This window comes from Amyelois transitella, chromosome 26 (assembly GCF_032362555.1).
Source record: "Amyelois transitella isolate CPQ chromosome 26, ilAmyTran1.1, whole genome shotgun sequence".
NCBI classification, from domain to species: domain Eukaryota; kingdom Metazoa; phylum Arthropoda; class Insecta; order Lepidoptera; family Pyralidae; genus Amyelois; species Amyelois transitella.
The window spans coordinates 7,339,348-7,364,734 of record NC_083529.1 but is presented as its reverse complement, the minus strand read 5'-3'; the positions used below and the strand labels follow the sequence as shown (position 1 = coordinate 7,364,734).

Sequence of the window (25,387 nt, the reverse complement as noted above, 5' to 3'; positions counted from 1 at the left end):
AATCAATTAATCATAACAATGTATTCACTCGTGCACATTTCTATTCTAAGTTTACCAATTGTGAAGTTGACGTTAAACATATGTATGTAGTTTTAAGTAATTTATTTCGCCTCAACCAATGTTGCGAAACAATTATTAAGTGATGTTGAAATGTCCCATAATAATGAATAAAACTATTTGAATTTCGAATAGCTTCAAGCAGCTTGTAATGTATGCAGAGTTGCTGCCAACGAGCTGTCCTGCGGTCGCGCGCCATCCGCAGCTCGCTCCGCTCGTAGACGCGGTCTCCTGCTGACTGCGATGTAAACACTCCAAGACGCTACTATGTTAAAGTTGATCTTTATGACATTTTTTGTATAATTAACTTAACGTGTCATGCTCCAAACAGAGTGGGTTATTTGAATCTAACTACTTCAGATAAGACGTGCTTGTATCAGGCAGTGTAAATTGACTCACAATTAGCAAGTTGAATGTTTTAAAAAGATATTCGCTTATTTATACTCTTAAAGTTCCTTCGTAGATGAAGTAGTATAATTGTAATGATAAAGCCTTCAACATGCTCCACTGACAAAGCTCTGGAGAGTATACGGAGCTTTTTATATGCTAGCCAGCGCCCAGCAGAACTATGGTCTGATATATTTCCTCTTAATATTTCACATCCATATTACATACATTATAATTACGGCTTTATCCGTTTCGGGCCTTTTTGAAAGAGCCAATAGTAGAAGTAATAGAGCCAGTTGTATTGTACACGTGTCCGTATCACTAGGAAAACTTCCTTTCTTATTTAGTTGCTTCGATAAACTGCTTATTATGAATAGATTAAAAAAGTTATTGGAATAAAAAGTCCTTTACTCGCACGAATTCATACAATCACATCCAATCCACTCGGTATAATTTGATACGACGAAACAAATTTTCTTAAAATGAGCAGCAACAGGTTTCAGTTGATACGCTCAGAGTCGCGAGTTATCTTAATCGCCGCGAGATTACGATGAGCTTAACAAACTGACACGAGTGCAGACGGGATTATTTACTAAATTTAGCAATTATAGTCGTAATGTTTTCTGCTTTATGTACATCTTTGTTATAATGACCCTGGCGTGGCGCCCGCTCTCCGGAGAGAAGAGGTTAGGATTCACAAAGCGACCCCTGTCTTACCTCTACAACCTTTGCTCTTATTGCACATCCTGTTGCCTGAAAGGGCTAATTTCCTCACGATATTTTCCCTCGCCGAAATAACATCGGTTAACAGTCAAACAATGATGAACATAACTCAGAAAAGCTCGACCACTGATGGTCAAAAAACACGACGTGTAGCTGTCGCTCTGCAACAGATATCGGCACACGCAGCACCTCAACCAGCCCTCACATTTCGCGGCGATGACATGTTGTTACGACGCTGATTGCTAATGGATTTACTCTCAACAGCACCGTTACTACAAACTAACAATTAACTGGTTTACACGAGGATAAGTAAGATATGAAACTAGTTCGCTAGCAAAATAAAATTGAACGGTGAAGTTATTTGACTTATCAATCGCAATTTCATGCTTATATATACCTATTACAAGTTTTATTTCCATAAAAATATCCATTACATCAAAGTTGACTGATTAAAAAACACGCTGGTTATGCCATATGAAAAAGCATTTAAGTAATCAAAATATTATTATATTACTACAAGAAAATTGGATAAGAACGCATACAAATCTTTGTCCATACCGGCTAAGCTAAGCGCAAAGCAACTAAACATCGTGTAAACCGGGCAGAAAGCAGATTAATGCAGATTACGATGTCGCCGGAGCGACGTGAGCCGCTTGGCGCGGGCACTGGTGGGATCCATTATTTTCATTCATATTACATTTAAATTGACAACACTATTCGCTTTTGCCTGCGGGTCTGTATGTCGTGCTTACATATGCAGATGGTTTAGTATATTTAATTATTTTGCCATAGAAGAGAAATTAATTGACATATATACTGACAAACAACTAAAAGTCACCAAAAGGACGCAACCTCCACAAATCGTATTATTTAGAAATAAGTCTGAAAGCAGGATCAAAAATCTTTGTTCACATATTCTGTGATTTGATAGGAACAAAGCATACCGCTTCATGTAAACACAGAGCACAGCCCACCCAACACAGCTTCTTCCTCGCTCTGTGTCGTGAAACAAGGTGCCGCCGCGCCCTCGCGCCGCGCGAGCAGGCTTTGTATGGTAATCTAGGGCCGCCACTCGCGAGCGCGCATAGGACAAGGGTCACACACCACTGTCGCATACATTAATCACATTATGTCTTACAAACAAATACAAATTGTAATTCTATATATACCATAATTGTAATAATAATCACATGTAAAATGTGCGACAGATGTCCTTAACGCCATATGGCATTCTTTGCCAGTCGCAACTTTGGAGAAAACTGAGATGTATGGACGGGTGGTGTGATTTGAATATACCGCGGGGACGTCATCGCGCGGATCAAACCTTCATCCACTTCACGTGCTGTGCTAAAACTGGACAATGTGTTTGTAGTACATAGCCCTCTTGACACATTAAAGCCTGTTGAGTTTTGTGTTAGTTGTTAAAATTAGTTCATACAATTTCAATGCCATCTAAGCCCTCCGGTGTGAGTGGGCCCTAAGGGATTGTCGACACGAAACTGGTTCGTTAGTGTGGAACCTGTCCCACGTGTCGCCAACAAACGCCTATTGTGGAGCCACCGCACACCACTGCCGGCTGCAGGCCGCGACATGTGATTGTGGGCTGCCGACCACCTTGCAACGTACAATAATTACCTATAAAACTGCATTTAAGCCCGGACTTTTGTTTCCGTGAAAATTTCCAGAAATAAAGGAAGAATACAAATAAGTACAGTCTATCGTATGTCACTATCATATAAGTGCAGTAGCTTACGTATTTATTTTCATAAAAAAACACAATTTGTTCTCTTGACACTGTTTATACGAAATTGATTTATTTTATTATATTTAAGGCGAAATGTTTTAGCGCGAGTCTTACCTTCTTCTTAAATAAGTTTTGAAATAGTTACGTGATCAAATCGTATAGTTTATGTTACAAAGTGGCATTTGAGGCTTTCTAATACAAGTATTTTTAGCAAGCAAAGTGCGTGAGAACCTAATGAGCTAGGATTTTAGTTAAATATATCCAGTTGCCTGAATTTTCAGATTTCCCCAATGATGTTTTATAGCAATAGCTATAGTCAGAACCGTCGGAACGCTGACCGCGGTAGGATTTGAACCCGTGCCTCCCTGTGCGTCACACTTATTGATATCCGATTATCCCCGAGCACGCTTGGCTTTCCAATACGGCATTTCTATAGTCTTATATTATGCCGATTTCTAAGGTCCAACTAGTATTAAAAAAAGCTGATCACTCACATCATCAATCTTCGACTCTTGACATCGCTAGAATTATCTCTAAGATTATTATAATATAAAGAATTGATATTCTATCTGTATGAGATTTAAGATAAAGCCAGTCATTATGATTTTGTACATTGAAGTCACAGTCTGACATATTAAAATGTTAAAGAAAGTTGTTATTATTTTTTTTAAAGTACCATCATAGTAAATTATATAATAAATCAAATCTTTAGATGAATCAATTAAGACAAAATTTTTATTTTGATATGTTAGAGCTATGCTAGCCCATGAAAAAAGATTTTAAAAATTTGAATTATAAAAGTCCTTCGTCAACTTTTATAACTTGCACTTGATGAATGTGCTTATTCCTTTAGTCGCCTTTTGGCGAGAGCTTCGACGCTCATGGCAAAGAGATGGACCTATGTTCTTCCACTTCAAAACTCACAAGAAGCACACGACATAAGTGTATGTGATTTAGGTTAATGTTATCAATCCGGACACTGCCTCTGGCTCATATACTAGTGCACTCGCGGGTAGATGTGGTTGGCTGACTTTCGATGGCTCGCCCTATACCAAACCCGACAAGCAAAAGTAGTAATTAAATACTTAACTTATAGCTCGTAAACATTCCACTCGATTTGCCTTCACTTTGAGCATTAATTCATATTAGTCGAGTCAAGTTGTAGAACCAATATTTTCCACACTTTTTAATTTATCTTTAAATATCAACTCCATCAGTTGACCTTCGCTTTTGGGTTGTATTAGAGACACTTGGCTCAGGATTACGAAACGTAGCGTTAGCACCAGAATCATAATTAGGTTGTTCAAGAATGAATCAATTCATATAAGGCAAAAGAAATTTGGATGATATGTTAAAATTAAGCTCGGTCAGGAGCTCGCCAATTCGCTCGCCCATTGTGCATTTCAGCTCATGATAAAATTCTCCAAATTGCTCCAAATACAGAATACATGAATGGGTGTCTGTAACCAACTAGCTGTGTCGCGTCAATGCGGCGCCCGCGCCTATAACAAGTATCGACTTAATGGATTTAAAAACTCTTAATATTAACCGTTTTTGGTAAATTTTGATTAAATGAGAAAATTTATTGTTATACATTACAACAAGGTGTTGCTTGCCCTGTAAAACTAAAATTTATGTTTTATCGGACCGTATACACAAACTAAAACTAACATATAAGCAGAATGTGTGGGGACAATTACATGTCCACTTCATAAAACACTGTGTTGGTTGTCCTGCTAGTTGGACACGGCTGTTGTTACTCATCTTTGGTTTCTTTTCTAAATAGGAACAGATCATACAAAAAGAAAAACAGATTATAAAGGGGCAGTGCCACAAGTTTCCTTGACTGTGCAACTGGAAACCGGGCAGTCTGGTACGGCAGTCAGATAAAAACTGAATAAATGAGTGCGTTATATGATAATGTCATCATTAGCCGCGCACGAGCCAGCCCGCGGCGCATCGCTAGTCTGATATGAAACTTATAACAGTTGAGCAAAACTCAGCTTTATTACATTAAAATTGAGTACTTTTTAGAATGATGGATTTATAGCTGTGTAGACTACCGTACTAGTCGTAATCAATGAGATATGTTTAATGCCGCATTATTCAGTAGATTACAGAGAAATCATCATAATTGGTTCTCTTGGGCTCCTGTGTGTGAAAAGATTTACTATTATTGTGAGCAGCGAGGAAATGAACAAAACAGCTTTTCATGGCATACACGTTGCGGAGAGGCGCAATTCATTTTCAATATTTTAACGTATCCAAAAAGTAGTTAGCAATAATTCAATGTACTGTTTTTTGTTCAGCGGCAATAAACTTTCAGTACTTTTCATTTCATCTGGATTAAATGTAGTGATGGATCGACCGCCAAACTCTTTATACGAGTATGTTGTGCGGGGGAAGACGGCCGGCCTCCAATGTTGTCCAATTCCTGTGTAGATGTACCTACGCGAGCCGTAATGATTAGCGTTTTATCTCGTGATGGATGACATTACTTACCGGCGTTTACGAGAACCTGCGCCTGATACACACAGACCGGCACTCGATCTTGTATCGATACACTGTGACGGATATCGAGAAATCGCGCCCACGAGTTTTCGGAAACACTTAGATCCAAAGTTAATATGGAACAAGATTTCTTCAACATTTTCCTTAAGTCTAAATAAAAAGTCATAAGAGGGAAGTGACTGCCCGACACCAACACATAGCCCAAGCCACGGAGTCAAGAGATTTGGAAATAAGCACATAGATTCCAAACGTGGGCTAAGAGCGGTCAATCCTAAACTCACGCGCAAGCGAAAAATAAACGGTTTGTGGCCCGGGCGGACTCGCAGCCGTAGGTATGCAGTATTAGCGTATAATTATTTAGAACGTACGTGATCGTATGCCGTTTGACCTCAGTGTTGAGTTATATCTAGAATTCTAGACGTACAGAATAACTATGTACAATATTTAACCAAATTTTATAATTAACAAAAAAACCCTTATCATGGTGATAAGGGTTTTTTTAACAAGTAGTTTTTGGAAAAATATTCTCTTCGATGTCAGTTGATAATACATATTAACAAACTAAACTTCTGTTTCCTTTCCATTCATAAATTGAAATAAGTATACGGATAAATTTTAACTAACTATTACTTAATTTATCCTTGTACTTGCTGGTGTTTTTACGATGACAACATTTAATCAGGTGATTCATATGAATTTGATCTAAGGCTTATTACACATTGACGCTGACGCGCTGACGACGATTGAGCGCGTTTATTAAACCGCGCGCTTGACTTGTGGACTGATTCCGATCGTGGTAATCGATCACTGATAAACCTTTCACAAAACGATGCTAAACCATAACAACTACATCATGTCGCGGCAAACAACTGGAGCAGGCTGCAAAACATTTATAATTGCGTAATACGTTAACACACCACGATACCCATGGAAATGGGAATGATGTAGTCCTGGATAATATTTTGAGAGTAGGATTGGAACGCAGTTGAATTGCTAATGGATGAAATAATAACATCGCCATAACTGCGACACGAATATCGCGCGTTTTCTAGCAATACGAGTATATTCGACAGCGGTGGCAGCGTCCCCTGCGCGCGTTCCGACTGCGTCGCTGTGTACCGTCCACGTAATTACCAGCGGGGCAAACGCCTGTCTCTGGAACGAGCCCTAAGCCCGAGCCGCGTGACCGCGCGCCGAACATACTGCGATCACATTAGCGTCCGAGCGGATTGCCGTCACGGACGACCGCTCTCGATAATCTGTTCAATTTCCATCGCTCATTTAGATTGTAAATAGTTTCCAAGCCGGGCGCGATGCAGATGTGGCAAGGTTTGCAGTAAATGTTATTGGTTTCCTGTTGACAGTGGACAGTTTGGATCCGTTAAACTTGATGCAGTTTATAAGTTATTTCCTTTTAATAACAACATTGTCCAGCTTATCTTGGTTGAGTTTTGTGGCTCCTCTCTGGAGAGAAGCTCTGGGTTTGCCTTTGACTAAGATCCTGGATGAGGTCAGTCAGGTTACGCAAAAATAAAAAAACTTTTTACTCACGATGTTTTCGGTCGTTTTAGGAGCGTATTGTTAAGTACATAGTTCAGAAAAGAGTTAAATCAAGGTAAGATTTGAACCGGTGCCACTCGTCACGATTATAAATCGGACATCTAAACCGCTCGATCACCGCGGCGCTAGCTAAAGTACAGGACCCACTTTGTGTACAGTGGCGACAACGCGGGAGGGAGCGGACACAATGGTCGGGGGGCGACGACAGTCGGAACCGCGTGCGGTGTGTCGCCGTCCACTCGTGTCGCATGCGGGGTTACATGACAGATTAACACCGAGATGTGTGATGTTTTTCTGGGCCTAAGGGAAAAGTTAAACGCTGTCGTTTTTATTATTATTGTTACATAAAAATGCTTAAGTACGAGTATATAAAAAATGAGTAGTTACCAAATAATGATAATCTGTGCTGTGCTTCAAATACAGTTTGTTTCCGCTTCTTCTGCACTAACGCTTTGGAAGCGACACTAAACTTAGTCATAGAATAAAAATATTGAATTTGAATATTATTACTAGTCCTCCTATAACGTCTCAGCACACATACTACATACATTCCCACCACACCTCCCTCATTACGCTCTGCGGCCCGACAGTGCCTGTCGTCGGCGTGATGTATGGCGCGAGCAATTCAGCATTTCACGGATAATTGCCAATTTAAAGCTCTCTCTATGTCCCTGCAGTTGGCTAGAGAACTGATCTATCTATAAATCCCACACCTAAACGGGATTTACGTTTAACGCGAGCGGTGCTGTGAGCGAAAGCTAGTCTATGATGACCGCTTGCAGATTGACTGATTGATTGATATGTGCGTTGCACAGCCCGAACCGCTGGGTGTAGTGCAGAGACTTGCGGCGTGTATGCAGGGTCTTTATGCGGGCTCGGGGTGATTCCTACGAGATTTTACAATTTATACGGGCTGAGCCTGTTCTCTAGTGAGTCGATAATTGTATTCCCGTTAAATAGTTTTTTGAGATTGGACACCGTGCAAGAAGTGTGCAAGTTCTCTTCTGGGTGTATTCAGAGTGCATTAGTCTCAAATGATTAACCGTAAGATATAGCTAATGGTTCCTTGATATGATCACAAACTATTTTTATCAATTCATTAAAGCCATACAAACTTATGAGCCGGTACTTATCTAAATAAAAACATTCCATCTCAGCCGCACAGTAGCCGCAGTCAGCACTCGCGAGATCACGACCATTATCATCATAGGCACCGCATCACAATTTATTATCTCCTGTTCCTTTCACACTTGAGTGAAACAATAGAGAAGTGTATTGACTTTTAAGAGTGCTGAAGAAAAAATATGCGTTATATCTCTCGATGTAAGTTCACCTGCGGCTCGAAGTGATCACATCTAATGTGTTCATGAGAAACAGGCGGCAGGCACGACGAAGACGGAACAGCCTTTTCCAGCTGAGAGATCATTAGGGCGAGATCATCAAATCGGAGTCTAGGCTAAACAATACAAAATAATGATGCGAACCAAAAATTAGGGTTATGATTTTGACCTGAATGTATGTAGGTATGTACATATGTGGGTATGGATCTTTTCCCACATAACTTCTAAACTACTTATCATAATTAGATAAATGAGGAGTCGTTAAAGCCTCTTGATCTCCGCTGTTTATAGAATACATAACGTCACATTAATTTGATAACAGCGCCCTCTAGGGGACTTAAAGGAGAGAAATGAAAAAAAAAACATCTTTATGTCATCGTGTCATAATGTGCACATTTCAAATATATAAACATTAATAGCTGTTATTTATAAAATCACTTCCAAGCTAGTTACGTATCATAATTACATAGTTATACCTAAACAATAAAACCTTTACTGCTATATTATAATATATTATACCATTACAGCTCAAATTCTGCACCCGCCTTTAGTTATAATATACTCCGAGAACGGCCGCGCGCCGGACGACGCCTGATGAATCAAAAAGCTCGATGCTAAATAAGCGGTTATCTTTTTGCTAGTTAGAGCCGAACGCTCTCAGCCGGCACCAGACGTGACAAATGGCCCCACAGGAGCTCGCGGCCGGCGGAGCTGGGACCCCGCTCCTGGTTTTATGGCTGCCTCTACGGGGCTTTATAAGGAAATTCTACTTTATATATTTTACAACAACTATAAACAAGAATACTTTTTTATTTTTTTGTAAAATCAAATACATGAATAAAATCACGTCTACATCCCATGCGGGGTAGACAGACAAACGGTTTAAATCAATACATTATATCATTAAAATGTTACTCTTGGCGGCAGAAACCAAAAATACACAAGTTTTTTCGATAGATTTTGCTTTGAAGTCCCTTACATATTAAAACTATCAAACTAATATTATGAATGCGAAAGTTTGTGAGTACGTATATTTTTTACTCTTTCACGCAAATACTGCTGAACCGATTACCATAAAATATATAAGACCCAGAATAACACATAGGCTACTTTTCTTCCCGGTGTTCCCGCGGATAGGTTCCTAATTGGAAATAAATACATTTATCGCGGATGATGTCGTGGGCGGCCTCTAGGAAAAAAATAATCTCTCTATACGTTATGCTGCCAATATAAAGCCATTATTAGCGTTGTAGGTATCACGGAATGGCAATGACCTCAATTGAGAGCTTAATTCATTTTCTTTTCAATCATTCTTCATTTGTTACTTTTAAGATTATTCCGTTGAACCATTAAACAAAAAAATAAATATTTATACGGAATCAAAACATAAACCTAATAAAACAGTAGAAAAAGATATTTCTGTAGGTAGGTACATTGAATATGAAGAAACATCAGTCGAGTAAGAATTTGAAAAAATACTCTGAACTCTTTTGTTTTTCTGTTTGTGATAAACACGCTAATCTCTGAAACTACTAGACGGATACGAATGCAACTTTTAATATAGCTATTAGATCAGAGCAACCACAAACCATGATGGTCGAACTAAACTATCATAAAATATAGGAATGATGCCTTTACAAGTTATTCAACCTGATGAGCATTTGCTGATGAGCTTTATAAATCTAAGATCTAGAAAACAGCTAATATCTGGTTCTAGGAATTAAAGAAATGACATCATAACAAAAGCTGCTCGGCGAGGCGGGCGAGGAGAGAGGATCAAGTTTGTTTTGTTTTTCTTGAACGGCGTCTTTGGTTTTTATTTGATGCTTTATCATAAGTTTTGCAACTTGCGAATCGTAATCACGTAGCATTGAAGGCTCAATTACAGCGTTAGTTTCGGAGACGAGTCACGATCTGGCGGAGGACAGACTCACAGCCTTGCTGGGGACCACAGTCAATGTCAATGTATTTATGTGATGACGTCACCGTTCATATATGTAGCTACAATAACCATTTGGATAACACTCACCTATTTTTGCATGTGAAAAGGCAGGCTTTAGCAAAAGCACGCGCTCAAACCAAGTCGGCCTACGAATGACTCTTTTCCGAGTTATGTACTTTTGTATAAATGCTAACCGATGTGTTTACGGTCAAGGAAAGCACCGCGAGAAAACCTGCACATTCAGGCAAAAAAATTGGGGGAAAAGCGTTCTATGTAAAAATCATGTGTATTTATTTAGATGGTTTAAAATAAAACTTATAATCTAGTTTCAGTAGTGACCATTTACACAGTAAGCGGATAACGAGTGACCTTACGCTTTTATGAACGCACACTCGAGCATATCAATACGCCGCATGTGCCGTATGTCTGTCAGGGTGCTGTCTATCGCTTATCTGTGGATTAATTAGTTTAGCAATAACAAGGTAGACGTGCCCACACAGCTGTAGGCGCCTGTAGCCGGCTGCCATTGGTCGAGAAGATGGAAAGGTCGGCCAATCAGAGGCTGGCAATAGCTGAAACTAGGGCAGTCGTCACCGCTTGACGTTTTAAGGTCGGCACTCCCCGCCGGTACGAGTAAGTGGTTAGAGGCAGCTCATGTCACTTATTGTCACGGATATGCACAGAAAAAAGATATAGGTAGTCTCATGGGGTGATTAAAGCATCGGATATCGTAAGGAAAGCTGCACATTAAATGTATGACCGTGACCCAATATCTGTCTGTCTGTCCCCTTTAAAGGTTGCGGAGGTAAGGAGGAGGGGAGCTTCATGTATAACCCTGGGTTCTCCTGCAAAGAGGTAAAGATGCAGTCGGTACCAACGCCACGAGAAATAATATAAAGTAAAATTACTCTTACTGTATTTCAATACTCCTTTGCTACGAACAGGTTAAAACCCCATTTTCAACATTTCAGTTTTCTTTGGAACATATATTTAGCTCGTAAATCAGTCAATGAGCCAATCAAAACGCTTGTTAGTGGTAATTATAGGAATTCACACGCTCGCGGCCAGTCCACATGAATGACCGTGTGTAGTTAGTGTAAGACAATCCCAAGAAAACGTGCCGTATTTTGTTTACAAAGGAATGCTATACAACTACATCCCAACTTATTGATGCGAAAGTTAGGTATATTGTGTGTTCTACATACACATATAAAATCACGCCTGTCTCCTGGAAGTGTAATTTTAGTCTCTTTCCCGATCCCGGCATACCTTCTACTATATCCGCATTCATTATGCTATACGCTTTTAATGCAAGTTTTGTTTTTATTTTAGGCGTCTCAAGTCTTTTTTTTAAACTTGTTAACTTTCTTTTAAAATTAATTTAAGACTATGCACCTTATACCTTATGTCCTATGTTTTTAATTGAAATTCTTTTTCTGTTTTGATCAGGTAATTCAAAGTTCCACTTTGATTAACCTTCATTATAACGCTGAATGCTATAACAACTGCTTGTTCAATTACTTCATGAACAACATTATAAATCTTATACTTCTTGAAGCATCTTACTTTATGTTTTTCTTGTAACAAAAAGTATAAGCGTTTCCAAGAAAAGCCCAAATATGGCAGCCGGGAGCAACAGGCATTCCTGTAACGAACGGGGACTTTTTGTCGTATAAAATATTGAGGATTTCTCAGAGACAACTCAATAAGGACAAAATTGCTGGACGCGAATGTAAGTACGGGAACGGTCGCCAAGATAATGCCTGCTTTGGAATGCAAAACAGTTGTGGCACAGAGTAAGGAAGTTCAGAATCGGAAAATACATTGTATACAGGTATCAATAAAAGGAAAGAGTGTGATTTAATGATTTCAATACTGTTAAAGAAATTGAAACCTTTTAACTTCTAGATTCTCTCTCTAGTACTATCCTTTTGGTTTGGCTTAGCTATACCATACTTTTTGATACCTCAAAGATGCTGAGGTCTGTTCCAAGTGAAATACTTATATTAGAAAGAGCAACAAATGCTAGAGAGGTACCTCTTGAATAACAGAATAGTGTAAAAACAAGCGTCGAAGCACGTCATTCACCGCTCCGCCGGATTCCGGCCACGTCGCGCGTCTGCTCCGACACACACCTCGCCACTTTTTTGTCGCGCGCCGGTCGCCCGCCTGTCGGAAACTCATTACCGACGTTCAGAGCAACGCAAAGCCTCCGCTTTTGTATATGGAGCGTAATTGGCGTCCATCTTTGAATAGTGTTGCAAAGTTCTTTAGCAGACATAATACAGAACATTAGTGTTGCACAAGATTAAAGAAACAAGAAGATTAACTTATTCCCAATCTGTTACAATAAATAATGAACAAAATTTTGCATGAAAAATGCAAGCACCTACTGTTTTTACACGTTTTTTTGTTCCAGTTTATATGTTATAGAATATATCCAATATAGCATTTTTATTATGTTTGTGCCATGTGGTTGCCGGCACCAATAGAAAAAAGAATACGACCCCAACATATCTTTCTCATGGCTGTCGTAAAAGGCTACTTCGGGATAGGCTTATATACTTAGGATTCTTCTTCTAGACGATGTGCTACAAACCTGTCACTATTTAAATCTAATTTCTATCAGTAAGCCAACCAGCTGAACGTGGCCTTTTAGTCGTTACAAGATTATTGACGTTATAATATGATATGCTTTTATGTTATGTAAAAAAAATGTTTACAATGTAATATTAAGCTATAAAAATGTTCAACTTATATTTATCCAAGACGGTAATATGGTAACGGCGTGACGTATTTCCAGTTACCATATCTGCCTGTTTCCGTTATCCGCGGTATGCAACTGAGGCATCTGAATGGTGACAATTATCCCCGCAGCAGATAGAAATGCTGCCATTACATGTTTTGTGCCCCGTCGCTGCCTGCTCCTGTGTTTATGGAGATGGAACCAGATGCTTAATAGCCCTAAGTTTTTGCAGGGTACAAGCAGATAAATAGTGTTCCGTGTAAGGATTGGATTTGAATATACAAGCACATTTTGCCGTATTATGTCTTGTCATTGACATTTTTAGATGGAATCTTTATGGATTTGAGAGTGTCTGACGGTGAGTAGAGATAAGGGTTAAGAAACAATTTGATCTAATGGCTCATAATATAATAAGTCCAATACACTCATGACATATGTATTATATTTACCTATAATTGTGGCATTAAGTCCACCTGTTGCTCATTTCACGTGCATAAAGCAATCATTTATTTAAAGTAAATGAATAAATTATTAAGTATATTACTTAATAAGTATTTTATGGTTAGTCGTTCGAAATGGGGTTGAAATAAACTTTGTTTTAATTTATGTAAGTAATTTCCAAGTTATAGTTACATTGGGATTACGTTTAAAAAGATCATCATGCAAGATCTTTCTTAAAACTTAATACAAAAGAAGTAATAAGTTCGTGCCAACTCGTAATCAGAGAAACAATAATTGACTGCTATCGACCCGCCCCACAAATCTCATCGTCCATTATGCTGTCATACGGGATCATTACGAGCGGGCGATAGCTCACAGATCGCTATTGTTTCAATTCCATTGTCTATGCTCGGTGTTTATAGCCATAGATCACACGCAAAGGTCAGGTAATTTAGATAAAGCTACGTGAAGAGAAATTAATAGCCTCAGAGCCTCGAAAAGTTGCAGTTGAGGGTGCAAATGGGAACATACAGAAATATATAAGTAAACCCTTGTTAGTTAACGTGGCGCAGCAGTTACATTCCTGCCACTAGCCATTTCTTTTCTGCCTAATTCAATACAACCAGGAGCATGTGCCGCTGTTTACAGCCAGGGTAATACTGGTCCACATTTCGCTGGATGGCTAATCCAGCGAAATGTGGACTTTGGCTATCAGCTCTGTCTGCCCTACGGGATACAGAAATACGTTTTTACTTCTACTTTACTCCATATAGACATACTCGATTTGCGAGATAAACACGTGAATGTTTATGTCGTAGACTGTACTCGAGTTATGATATCTCTGACAGCGACACTTCCGGCGCACGCGCCACAAACCATTACAAAAATATACACTAATAGTGTATTATAGTTTTTATCTCTGTTTTTTCATTCAAGTAATAAGCAATCAATATTACGATTTATGAGAATAACAAACTCTTTTTTTCTTATAGCTATTAAGAGATAGGCCGTTAAAATATTATTACTAGACTTTTACCTGAGATATTTTTTGATTCACCTAATAAAGTGCCACAATTTATTAAAATCTGCTTATTCTTACAAATAAAGATCAAATCTTTTATTTAATGTGTAACTACAAATAGAATACAATGAAGTTCCTCGTATAATCCTCGTTGATGTGTTTAGTGTGCATCGCTAACACTTCATAGAAATAAACAAATGAATAGACTTTATTCTCTCACAATCTGTGCCAGTTTGTATCTTGAAGGCTAACGTATAAGTTTAATGCTGGCTTATTAAGGGCTCGCGCATTGAACATGAACCGCCATATATCATTCCAGCTGCGAATAACAAATATAAATAATACAGATATTGAACTAGCGTGACTGTGGGAACCTTTTTGAAAGGCAATTGATTAAATAAGGCTGGTTTTCTAAGAGGTATACTAACATTCTTTTTTCAAATTTCGTCAAATAACTTGCGTTTAACCTAAAATAAAAAGTCGGTATTCATACTATATTTCATCAAAATCTGTCCAACGATTTAACCACTGAAGCATAACAAACAAAGTCTTGATTTCACACTTCACATTTGTACAATAATTTATTTGTAATGTAATAGTATGTGTATGATACGAGCATGCAGGCAATTACTACAATAAGTCTAGGACAGGCATTGTTCGAACTGGAGCGATAAGATTAAAGGCGTGTCTGTCGGTTACAGGCATAAATAAGACAGGTATCTGTGGCAATGCTGTGTGCGACTGAATCTAACTAATCAAGCTGTTTTGTTGAACGTCTTGGAGAAAAATATATAAAAATATTTGGATATATGTCTAGTGCTTACATAGGTACACATTATATAAATCACGCTGCTTCGCTTCTTGCCACGATCACATTCATAATTCTTCATGCAAGCTCGTCGATTTAGGGTACTATTGACCTGACCTTTTGCCAGGACGTCTCCGATTTGATCAATATAGGCCTTCCGCTCCACCTGTCTGTTACACACTCCTCTTATATATTTTTTGATGTAAAGATGCTCGACACATTGCATGCATGTTTATGTCGTCACCTTATTTAAAGTCTAGTATGATCATGGGTCTTTTAGCCTTTTCGAGAATGTCATTACGTTTATTCGTACGTTCGTTACGTTCATTAGGTAAGTTATTCGATGTTATTGAAAAACAGGTGACTTTTAATTCAACTGCATAAATTTAACTGTTAAGTGGACTCATCTTAAGGATACCTATTTAAAAACGTTAAAAAAAAATTCGGTTCATATTTCAGAAAGTACGAAAAAAAATAAAAGTATCAAAATCCACGATTCTAAATACGTCATTCAAAAATGACGTTTAATTTAAATAAAAATAGGCTCAAACGGCTCAGAAGCATGGGTATAGTCTATGTTTAAAAGGATGCAGTTGTTTTAAATGTCACCCTGTATACACGAAACTTTATCTGAAGGTTTAGTATCGTATTAAAAAATACCAAACGGCCATGAAAATATTACGATTCCGGAGATATCGACACCGAACTATTTTTTACTGCCGAATGACAATTTTATAAAATTGTAATGTTTTGCCATTACGATGTGCCTCAAGGTGGCGCTGGCCATTATCAATGTATTGCGACTGCTGCGGTTCGGTGCCAACAGTCCGGTAGCCAAGCGGATGTGAGCTCATTTTGTTTATTGCTATCAACATTGAACTTTCTAAGATTTGGATTAAAAGGTTTGTTTTATTGACGTGGGACTCTTCTTCATGGTTTACCTATACAATAAAAAATAAAAAAAATTGTTTTTTTATTGTTTTACTTTAATTTGACCTGTACCTACTGTAATATTTATCTAATAAGGTAAATCTTTTACTTCAACAGAAGTGATCCAAATCTAATGAAAGCATAAGCAGGTTGTATGAAACCGCATCAAGATTAAGATACCTTTCACCTGTCTTGTCGAAATTCACATGAATATATCTTCTAAACCAGGATATTATTATAATGATAAATTACATTTAAATCTGTCCATTAAGCTGTAATATATCGGTAAATGTAATGTGAACGCCAATCGCTCGAGAGCTAACTAGATGAAGGTTTCAGCCGTAGGTATCACGCAGCGGTTAGCTGGCGCTCTGCTGCCAAGTTGAAGCGGGCTTAGTCTTAATTCAACTCAATTCATATTTTTATTACGTAGTTGTATAACTTTATAATAAGCCTGACCTAGGAATGCAAAATCAGCTCAAAGCAGTCTCAGTCCTAGGAATTATAACTTGTTAGATATTGTTATTTTTGCTAGCCGGCTAGTTTTTGGGAGAGTAGATTGGAACGTATATATAACGTTGAAGGAAAAAAGCACTAAGGCACTTTTGGATCGCTGGCCCTCGTTATCTTTGAGATTATTATATTTTTCGGTCATGAAATTATCATTTTCAGAGCGTTTTTGACGACCAACATTAATTAAAAAAAGAATCAATCATAACAAAAATTCAGTGCAGTGAAGTGTTTCATTACTATAATGCAACCCGCTTCCGCGCCGCGTGTGCCCACGCGCTCACAATCCTCGCGTCGTGATCCGTCGGGCGTGGCTCGGCCGGGGACACACATGAAACTCACGCGCATATCTCCGTATCTATGATATCACCTGCATTTATTTTATAGTAATCTGATTAATACGCCTACGTATAAACAAAAAATCATGCAAATCAACGTTCCCACGGGAATTTAGAATAATCCACTTTTAGTATACGAATTGACCATACAAGGAACTTGAAGAATTTCGAATGTGTAGACCTATGATATGGTTGAGCCTGCTCATACGATGATACGTCAGTCAATCAGTTATTTTTCTCCAACTGTTTCGTTCGCTTTGAAGCTTTTATTATCTAAATCATCTGACAGTTTACTAAAACGGTAAATTAAGAAGTATCAGCTTAGCACGAATATTACTTTTTGATCAAGGAACTTTAAATTTTCCTTTCTAGCCCCACCTTATATACTTTATCGCTCCCTAAATACAAAGAATCAAATCCAATAATGAATAAGAATTCCAATCGTCGTATTAAGTCAATATAAATTCAGCGAGCGCCCGCCATCGATCACCGCCGCGCGCGCATCGTGCGTCTTGTAGATGTTCTTTAGTTTTTGTTCTTGTTGCGTTGTTTTCCTTCTCGTTTCTCTCAATATGTTCATCAAAGTCATCGCTTTGACAACTTGTGTCTTCGATAATATGATTTTGATGGATTTATGTGGCAAAAATATACGGGTAACGTACACATCGTCGAACTCTAAGTTTGTGTTTATTTACGAAATCACATCTTTAATGTCAACAAATATTAAAACTTAGATTGATTGATTACTAAGAAGAATGTTAAAAAAACTCAGATCATAAACATTACATAACATAAAATCACGTACCTCCACCACCTCTTTCCCGGAGGTGTAGGCAGAGACTACCTCTTTCCACTTGCCACGATCTCTGCATACTTCCTTCGCTTCATCCACATTCATCTCTTCATGCAAGCTCGGCGGTTTCGGGTACTTTTGACCTGACCCTTTACCAGGACGTCCTTAATTTGATCAATATACGTTCGTCTAGATCTTCCCATTCTGACCTTCCCTCCACACTCTCCTTGTATATCTGCTTAGTCAACCTGTTTTCATTCATCCTCTACACATGACCGAACCATCTCAACATACCCTTTTCTATTCCTGTAACTACATCTTCTAAACTCAGATCAAGTGTTGAATAATAACATTAATTGTCTTTAAGTCTATGTAAAATTTACAGCCACGAAAAAATGAAATCTTAGCTTATTGCATGCTTAAAAGTAAATACAAATGAAAATTACAACATTTATAATAATAACTAATTATATTCTCATAATTACGAAGCCTCTAAAAAAACAACATACTATGACACCTAGAAATATACTGACATAAACTTGCTTCTCTCGCAAAATGGTAAATTAAGGTGGCAAATATAAAAGGCATCTCAGATAAAAGCAAATATAAAGGCTTAAACCACAACAAGTTAAGCTGACAATCAGTTCAGTTTCCCTAACTGCTCAGACCCGACCATTGCGGTCCACTTTCGTTGGCGACCATCAAATTGATGGCCCGCGTGCTCACCTGCCGATATACCTGCTGGTGACATCATCGCTGGCTAAATATTGCGTTTATTTTACCTATTGTTGATAACATTGACGCTGTGAATGGATGGAAATTTTATGTGGAGAAGATCGTTTTGTTGATTTGAATTCAAATAGCTAATTGAGAAGAATAAATGTATAAGTATTTTTTAGAGAAACATTTATAAATATACTTATCACAATTATAACCTTCACGGGGCAGATACTGCCCCTGACTGGTTACTCACCAGTCTCGAAAAACTGAAAAGCCACGTTCGGCTGCAGCTTGATGATGCCTAAGTTAATGTTAACGTTCAGCCTACTGGATGGACCCGGGCACAGGGGCTGCGGCCGGTGCCACCCGGTTGAAACGTCAGCTAAAAACGAAAGTTATTATGTATTGGAATATTAAACTCGTAAAAGGTATATTAACTTGTATTAGTTTTATAACATAAATGCATATTTTTTTATATAACTAGCTGTCCCGGCAAACGTTGTTTTGCCTTATAAATAATTTAAAATTTAAAAAATGTTAAGTGTGGACAATCCTTAACACTTAGGGGTATGAAAAATAGATGTTAGCCGATTCTCAGACCTACTGAATATGCATGCAAAATTTTGTTAAAATCGGTGAATCCGTTTCGGAGGAGTATGGAGACAAACATTGTGACACGAGAATTTTATATATAAGATATGCCGAAAATAATAACCCAAACTTCAGACCCAAAAATATCTACATATTATAAGAATATCATACTTCGAGAATGAGCTATTTAGAGAATATAATGTTTTGCTTTTATGATGTTTTGTGATTAGCATACATATACCGCGACTGAGGGAAAGTGACCAAAGTCTAAACAACCACTTTAAAGCTACAAACAGTTAGACTTTAATTAATTTATGGTTCTACCAAAAAGGCAAAAAAAAATGTCGCTGATACATTTATTAGGTATTTCAATAAAGTTAATATCAATTGATGTTATGTAAATTGTAAGTGCAATGATTTGACATGTTCTTTCCCAATAGAGAGAGGACGCGTAACATAAACCGTTATTGGCTCACAAACTATTTATTGGCATTTGGCTTCGTTACGTTAATTTTATTTAGCATCAGCGGTCCCCGGCGCAATTAGTTACTTATACAGTGGTTTCTAAGTCATTGGACCAAATTGAGAAATATCATCAGCTATAAATCAGCTAGGACTAGCTTACGATCTGTTTTATTAGCATTCTGATTTAATGTTAAGACATTTAACGATATAGATACTATCTACTCTAAGAGTATGGAGCCGATTAGTCTACTAATCCTGTAAATGCTCACTTACTCAATATAAGGCATAAACAGTATTTTCTTTTACCCCGTATTTTTAGTATAAAAAACGTTGCATTAATATTGTTAACATTGTTCATCAAAGTATTATGACAGAGACTACATGCATCCCCTTGCCACGATCCCGCATGTTGTTCCGCTTCATCCTCACTCATCGTCGTTCCCGGTACTCGTGGCCTGATCTTCCGGCACGACGTCCGCGTTTTGATCAAGGTAGGTTTGCCTCGGTCTTCCTCTTCCAGCGTTCCCGATCATACTCTCTTCTTATATTTGCATAGTCGACCTATTTTCGTTTATCCTCTTCATATGAACAAATAATCACAGCATTCATCCCTTAATTAGATAAAGTGGAAAAATACATTTTTGTCTGGCAGAGTGCACGTCCCCAGACTGAATTCGAGCCCATGTTACCCGCAGTTATATAATTCACTCGATGCAATCAAAGAACATTAATTAAGACTTATTCTATTTGTGTCAACGCAGAGATCCTAGCTGCCATTCGTAAAGCCTTATTGGGTTGTGTGAATGGGTTTTATTTATTAAAGACATTACCAATAGAAGCTATGTTACTGATTCTATTTTAAAGTCAAATAACAATAACGCTGTCGAAAGCCTTGTATTTAACAAATTAGAATTAAAATTCTTGTAACATACCTATAGTTCAAGTCAGTCAAATTTAAGGAATAAGGTTTTTAGAAACGTGTGATAAGTTAATTTAAAGATAAATCAGTGAGCGGATGTGTTGGCCTTAACGCGCAAAAAATAATTTCTTATATTGGTAAAATTAACTTGTCAAACTCCTCAAGTGTTATTAAAAACGAAGATTTAATTTGACGTCGAAAGAAGAAATCTAAATTAATTTAATTATAGTGCATTAAAGACACGACCTTTATGGTCAAAAATCATAAATGAAAAAGCGTCACGTTTATACAACGAAATGCTGCGAAGGTAAATCTTAAACTTTAGGTAAAGTAACCACTCACCTCATCTTGAAAGGCTCTATGCAGCGTCTCCTTTGTAAATTTCTGCTCACTCTGCTTGAGAATAGCGGCACACTGCTTAAGCAGCGACTGTCGTCTCCTCTCTCTCGCACTCTCCTGTTCCATGAACGACTTTCTCTGTCCCCCATGAGGCACTGTCAGGAGATCTTTAGCGTCTGGCTTCTTCTGTCCATTTTGACTCATTTCTTCTATCTTTTTCCCATTGGCTAAAGTCCCATTTTCTGTCTTATCCGATTTGATCTTAGAGTTTATTTTGATTCCGTTGCCATTCATTTGTATATCATGTTTCTCAGCATCATCGTTTAAAGCAGTTTCCTCAAAATTATCATTTTTTATGTTGTTAGATTCATTTGCTTTATTAGAAGAATCTCCACCATTAAGGATAGACTCATGTTCTCGATCAGCCATTTTAAATTTAATTTCACTTTCACTTGGTTTGTTCGACAACGCGCTTCACATAGTCATTGATTTATCACTCGAGATTATAATATTTTGACATCGGTGTTATTAAATTATAATCTAAGATCGAAAGTTCAAGCGGTTGATTCTAAAATTAAAGTCTCTTCACATTTGTTCAAGAAAACATTTGTTTTTTAGAATAATTATAATTATTAGTTTTTTATTTTCACGACATATTTTTAAGGATTAAATTGTAAGACATACCTACATCCAGCCCGCTAAAATGTTTTTTTTATTTTTATAAGAAGTAGAGAATAAATTTTGCATTTTAACCAAATGAGGTATAAAGTAAAGACTGTTTAATTAGTTTTAAGTTGTAGAAAAAAAACAAGATACAACGCTTTGTGATTACATGTTTTCTAGTTAGAATTAAAATAACTACAAGTGACTCGTACTCATTAGCAATTATTAATTGGAAATTAAGACCCATGTAAAATGTCCAAAATTAACATAAGACTCGTGTGACCGAAGTATTTCGAGCGTTATAAAAGTGAGAGTGCTTGGACGTGTCTGATAGCAAACTAATTGTTGAGCTGAGACTGGTGCGTAGGGGCCGCCGACGCGATTAATCTCCGCGCTCTGTAAAAAGCTTTTGATTCATTTTTAATGACTTTGATAGATGCAATCAAACGTAACCGGTGGAGCTCTTTATAATGATGTAAAGCATCTTTTTGTAATGAAATTTATATTAATGGACCGCCCTCAGAATTCGTTGCTAACCGGTTTTATTTTATTGAATATTTTAGGCTTGGCGATATTATAAAAGTTTCTGGTATCTGTGTTTGTATGGTTTTATGTTCTGAAGGTCAATTAATTAATTGTGTCCTTAAAGTAGCAAACATCTTTGCTTAGAAATGAAATTTAAAATGGTTATTTTTATTAATATATTTTGACAATGTATGTCATTCTAAAGCTGTCTTTTTCTTATCGTAGGTAAGTTTAAAAAATCTTGAAATCCTTAAAATTAAATGATCACGACACGAACAGGATTTCATCTTTTTTGTTTAACCTTTAAAGTTTGGAAGTGTCGACAATGACAGACAATGTTGTTGTTCGATACTATGTTAGTGATTCACAATCATTTGTTTATTAAAGTTCACTTATTCAAAATAAAAACTTGATGAATAGTTTTATAATTATAACGAAGATAAAAGTAAAACTTATTTCAAAATAGAGGCTAGGCTATTGAACAGCTAAGTAACCACTAACAGACATACTTTATTTTCCTTTATCCTTCATTAATAGTTATCTCTTAGAGGATGGATGGATAATAATATGGTATTATTAATAAAATTTTATTTATGGTAATATAAACAATATTAAAGAAGATATTAATAAGAGAAAAAGAAACCTTCATTCAGATGTGAAAAACAACAAAAAGTAAAAAACCGTTGCGCCCTCTCCTCCGATCGGCGGCGCATGGTCCCAGAGGGGTAGGCAGAGCTTATGCAAGTGACAGTATGCCAATTGTCACGATAACTGTATTTGCTCTTCTGCTCCATTTAACTTCTATTCGTCTCTTCATAAAATGTATTGAATACTAAGTTGATAGCGGACTAGTTATATATAATTGTATAGAGATGTTGAGATCTGCAATCATTAATCCACCAACGCTAACAGATATATTAGCTAACTGATTAATCTTAATAGTGTGTAAATCGATCATCTCTCATCTAATTAAAAATATAAATAATTTCATATTAATATTTTCTCTATAAGTACTCGTTCTGTTATTGGTATTACTGCATAAAAAGTATACAAATAGTGAAATTTACGAAGCGGGTACTCCGCTTTTTAAATATTTTAAAATTAGGCATTAGTAAAATATATATTGATAAAACTAAATATATTTCTTTGTACAAAAGTAATGTCCTAAATTGTACATGTTACTTTTAACCTTTCTCCAATCACCTTCTTATTCGTTTTATAAAGGAATTAGCAATTAATTAGTCTCTTATCTCGCTTACAAGTGTGTAGTGAAAGTGAACCGCTTGTAGAATTGGTAAAAGTTAATTGTGGACCGACTGAGAATTAGCTAAATGTTGATATAAATTAATTAAGCGCACAAAAAAGATTAAGGATAAGATATTTAGCTCACCGTTTTTCATTTTAACCTAAACAGATGTGAACTAATACAATTTTATACCTGTGAATGAAATCACGAAACGAATTGAACAAAATTATCAAATTGATGTCATCTATAAGAGAACTTTATAATTTGGTTTCAGTAAAAAACTATTCATAGAGACACTTTTCAATAAAACTTAAAAACAGTTTATAACGAATATTATAGGTATGTAATAAAAATATAATTATACTGATCCGCGGGGCGGCTTGAGTTTTTTTCTTATTTGATTGACTTTATATGTATATTGATAATGTTTTAACTCCTGAGACAGGTCCTTCAAACCACGGTGCCAATAAAATTTAAAACTCAATTCCTTCTGATTAACTTGATTAATACGAGTCTCGGTCCCGCTGTTCCGCTATTCAGCGCGGAAACGCAACCAGTGTTCTGGACACATTGACATTTTTTATATATTCTATTTTGTTTATTTCAGTTTTATAATATTCATTTTTTTTCAGTTATATGTACGTTTGGAAAATATTTTTATTATTTGTAAAGCTCCACTTTTCAATCATTTCCACTACTATTACAAATAACACTCAAATGTAAATTAATGCTATAAAATTTGACGCTTCATTAAAGAGGGCTGAATGTCTGTTTGGTATCGTTGTGATTTATTAGATTTTTGAACTTACACATACTATTAAATTAAATTAAAAAATTTTGAATCACATTTATTTAGTTTTTCCACTCATGCAAATTACACACAAATTTACATTTACGAAAACTTGTCACTTTATCAAACAGGGCCGTACGCGTGTTCGTGAGTCCCCCGCGGGCGACGACCGGCGGCGCCACTAGTGCTGGCGAGACTACGCCGAGCGAGCTTCGCGGCGCAGGCTGGGGCACGCTGTCGGCTGCACTGCAAACTTATTTTTAATATTACAATTATTTTTTTATTAGATAAATACTTTACAATTCTCTAACATGTTTATTTAAATATATTCAACTAAGATGTTTTCTGTGAACTTAATTATTGTACATCTAAACGTTACAAGATTCACTGTCAGATAATGCATTTAGCGTAAAATCCGCCCATTGTATCAATATTTTTTTTATTCAATCTTTTTTCACTATTAATATGCTAATAAGAATCCAGTTTCAATAACCAAAGGCTATGATCACCTTGTTTAGAAAAATGACGTGAAAACAAGTACTTTATTTAAATTAGTTGTCCATCTTGTACCCGTCCTTGACAGGCAATCAAGTCAATACACCTGGCTTTGCTCATCTGCAATGTTAATGGGTTGTCAAGTGATCTCGTTGTATCGTATACGATTCCTTAGTGAGAGTATTTTTGTACATATACCTATACAAACGCCAGCAGAGAAACGTGCCCCTCTGTATCAAACTAAAACCTTCAAGTGAAGTTAAATTTATCTGCAGGAGATTGTACGGTTTTATTTTCTTTTTATATGTCCTATTTGAGAAAATAAAAAAGCCGATATCAAAGCTACAGCTTTTTATTTTTGCTAACAATGAATGATTTTTTTTTAATGTTGAGATTTTAAAGAAAATATAAACAGTTTAGTCCTGTGGAAAGAATGAATGAAAGCAGTCCCCCTGCTTTCATTCATTATCTCCACATATCTAAGCGAATGTAAAGGAGAGTATGAATGGGAATACTATAAGGAACACATTCAACCTGGACGGACTTGATGTCAGGTGGAGAGTAGCGTAACCGATAAGCTCGCAGGAATTCAGTTTTAATGTGGATGAAGCGACGGAAGCATACTCTACCTGCCCCTCCGGGATATGGTTTACTATATAACTATGTGAAATTATTGGCCAACCAAAGACACACCAAACTAAGTCACCTAGTGACGACAAAAAAAGTAAATTTGTATAGCACTTGACACAGTAATCGGGCTAAGATGGTATTGAATTTTGATCG

At 36.9% G+C, this 25,387-nt stretch overlaps 1 protein-coding gene across 1 annotated transcript in view; it reads right to left on the bottom strand.

Moving 5' to 3' along the window:
• Window positions 1-21,421, bottom strand: part of LOC106140594 (NADPH oxidase 5) — a 37,027-nt gene extending 15,606 nt beyond the window's left edge. The window contains exon 1 of the mRNA XM_060951737.1: window positions 20,889-21,421. Within this exon, the coding sequence (XP_060807720.1) occupies window positions 20,889-21,314 (426 nt within the window). The 5' untranslated portion in view covers window positions 21,315-21,421. The remainder of the gene's footprint in view (window positions 1-20,888) is intronic.
• Between the last annotated feature and the right edge of the window lie 3,966 nt (window positions 21,422-25,387).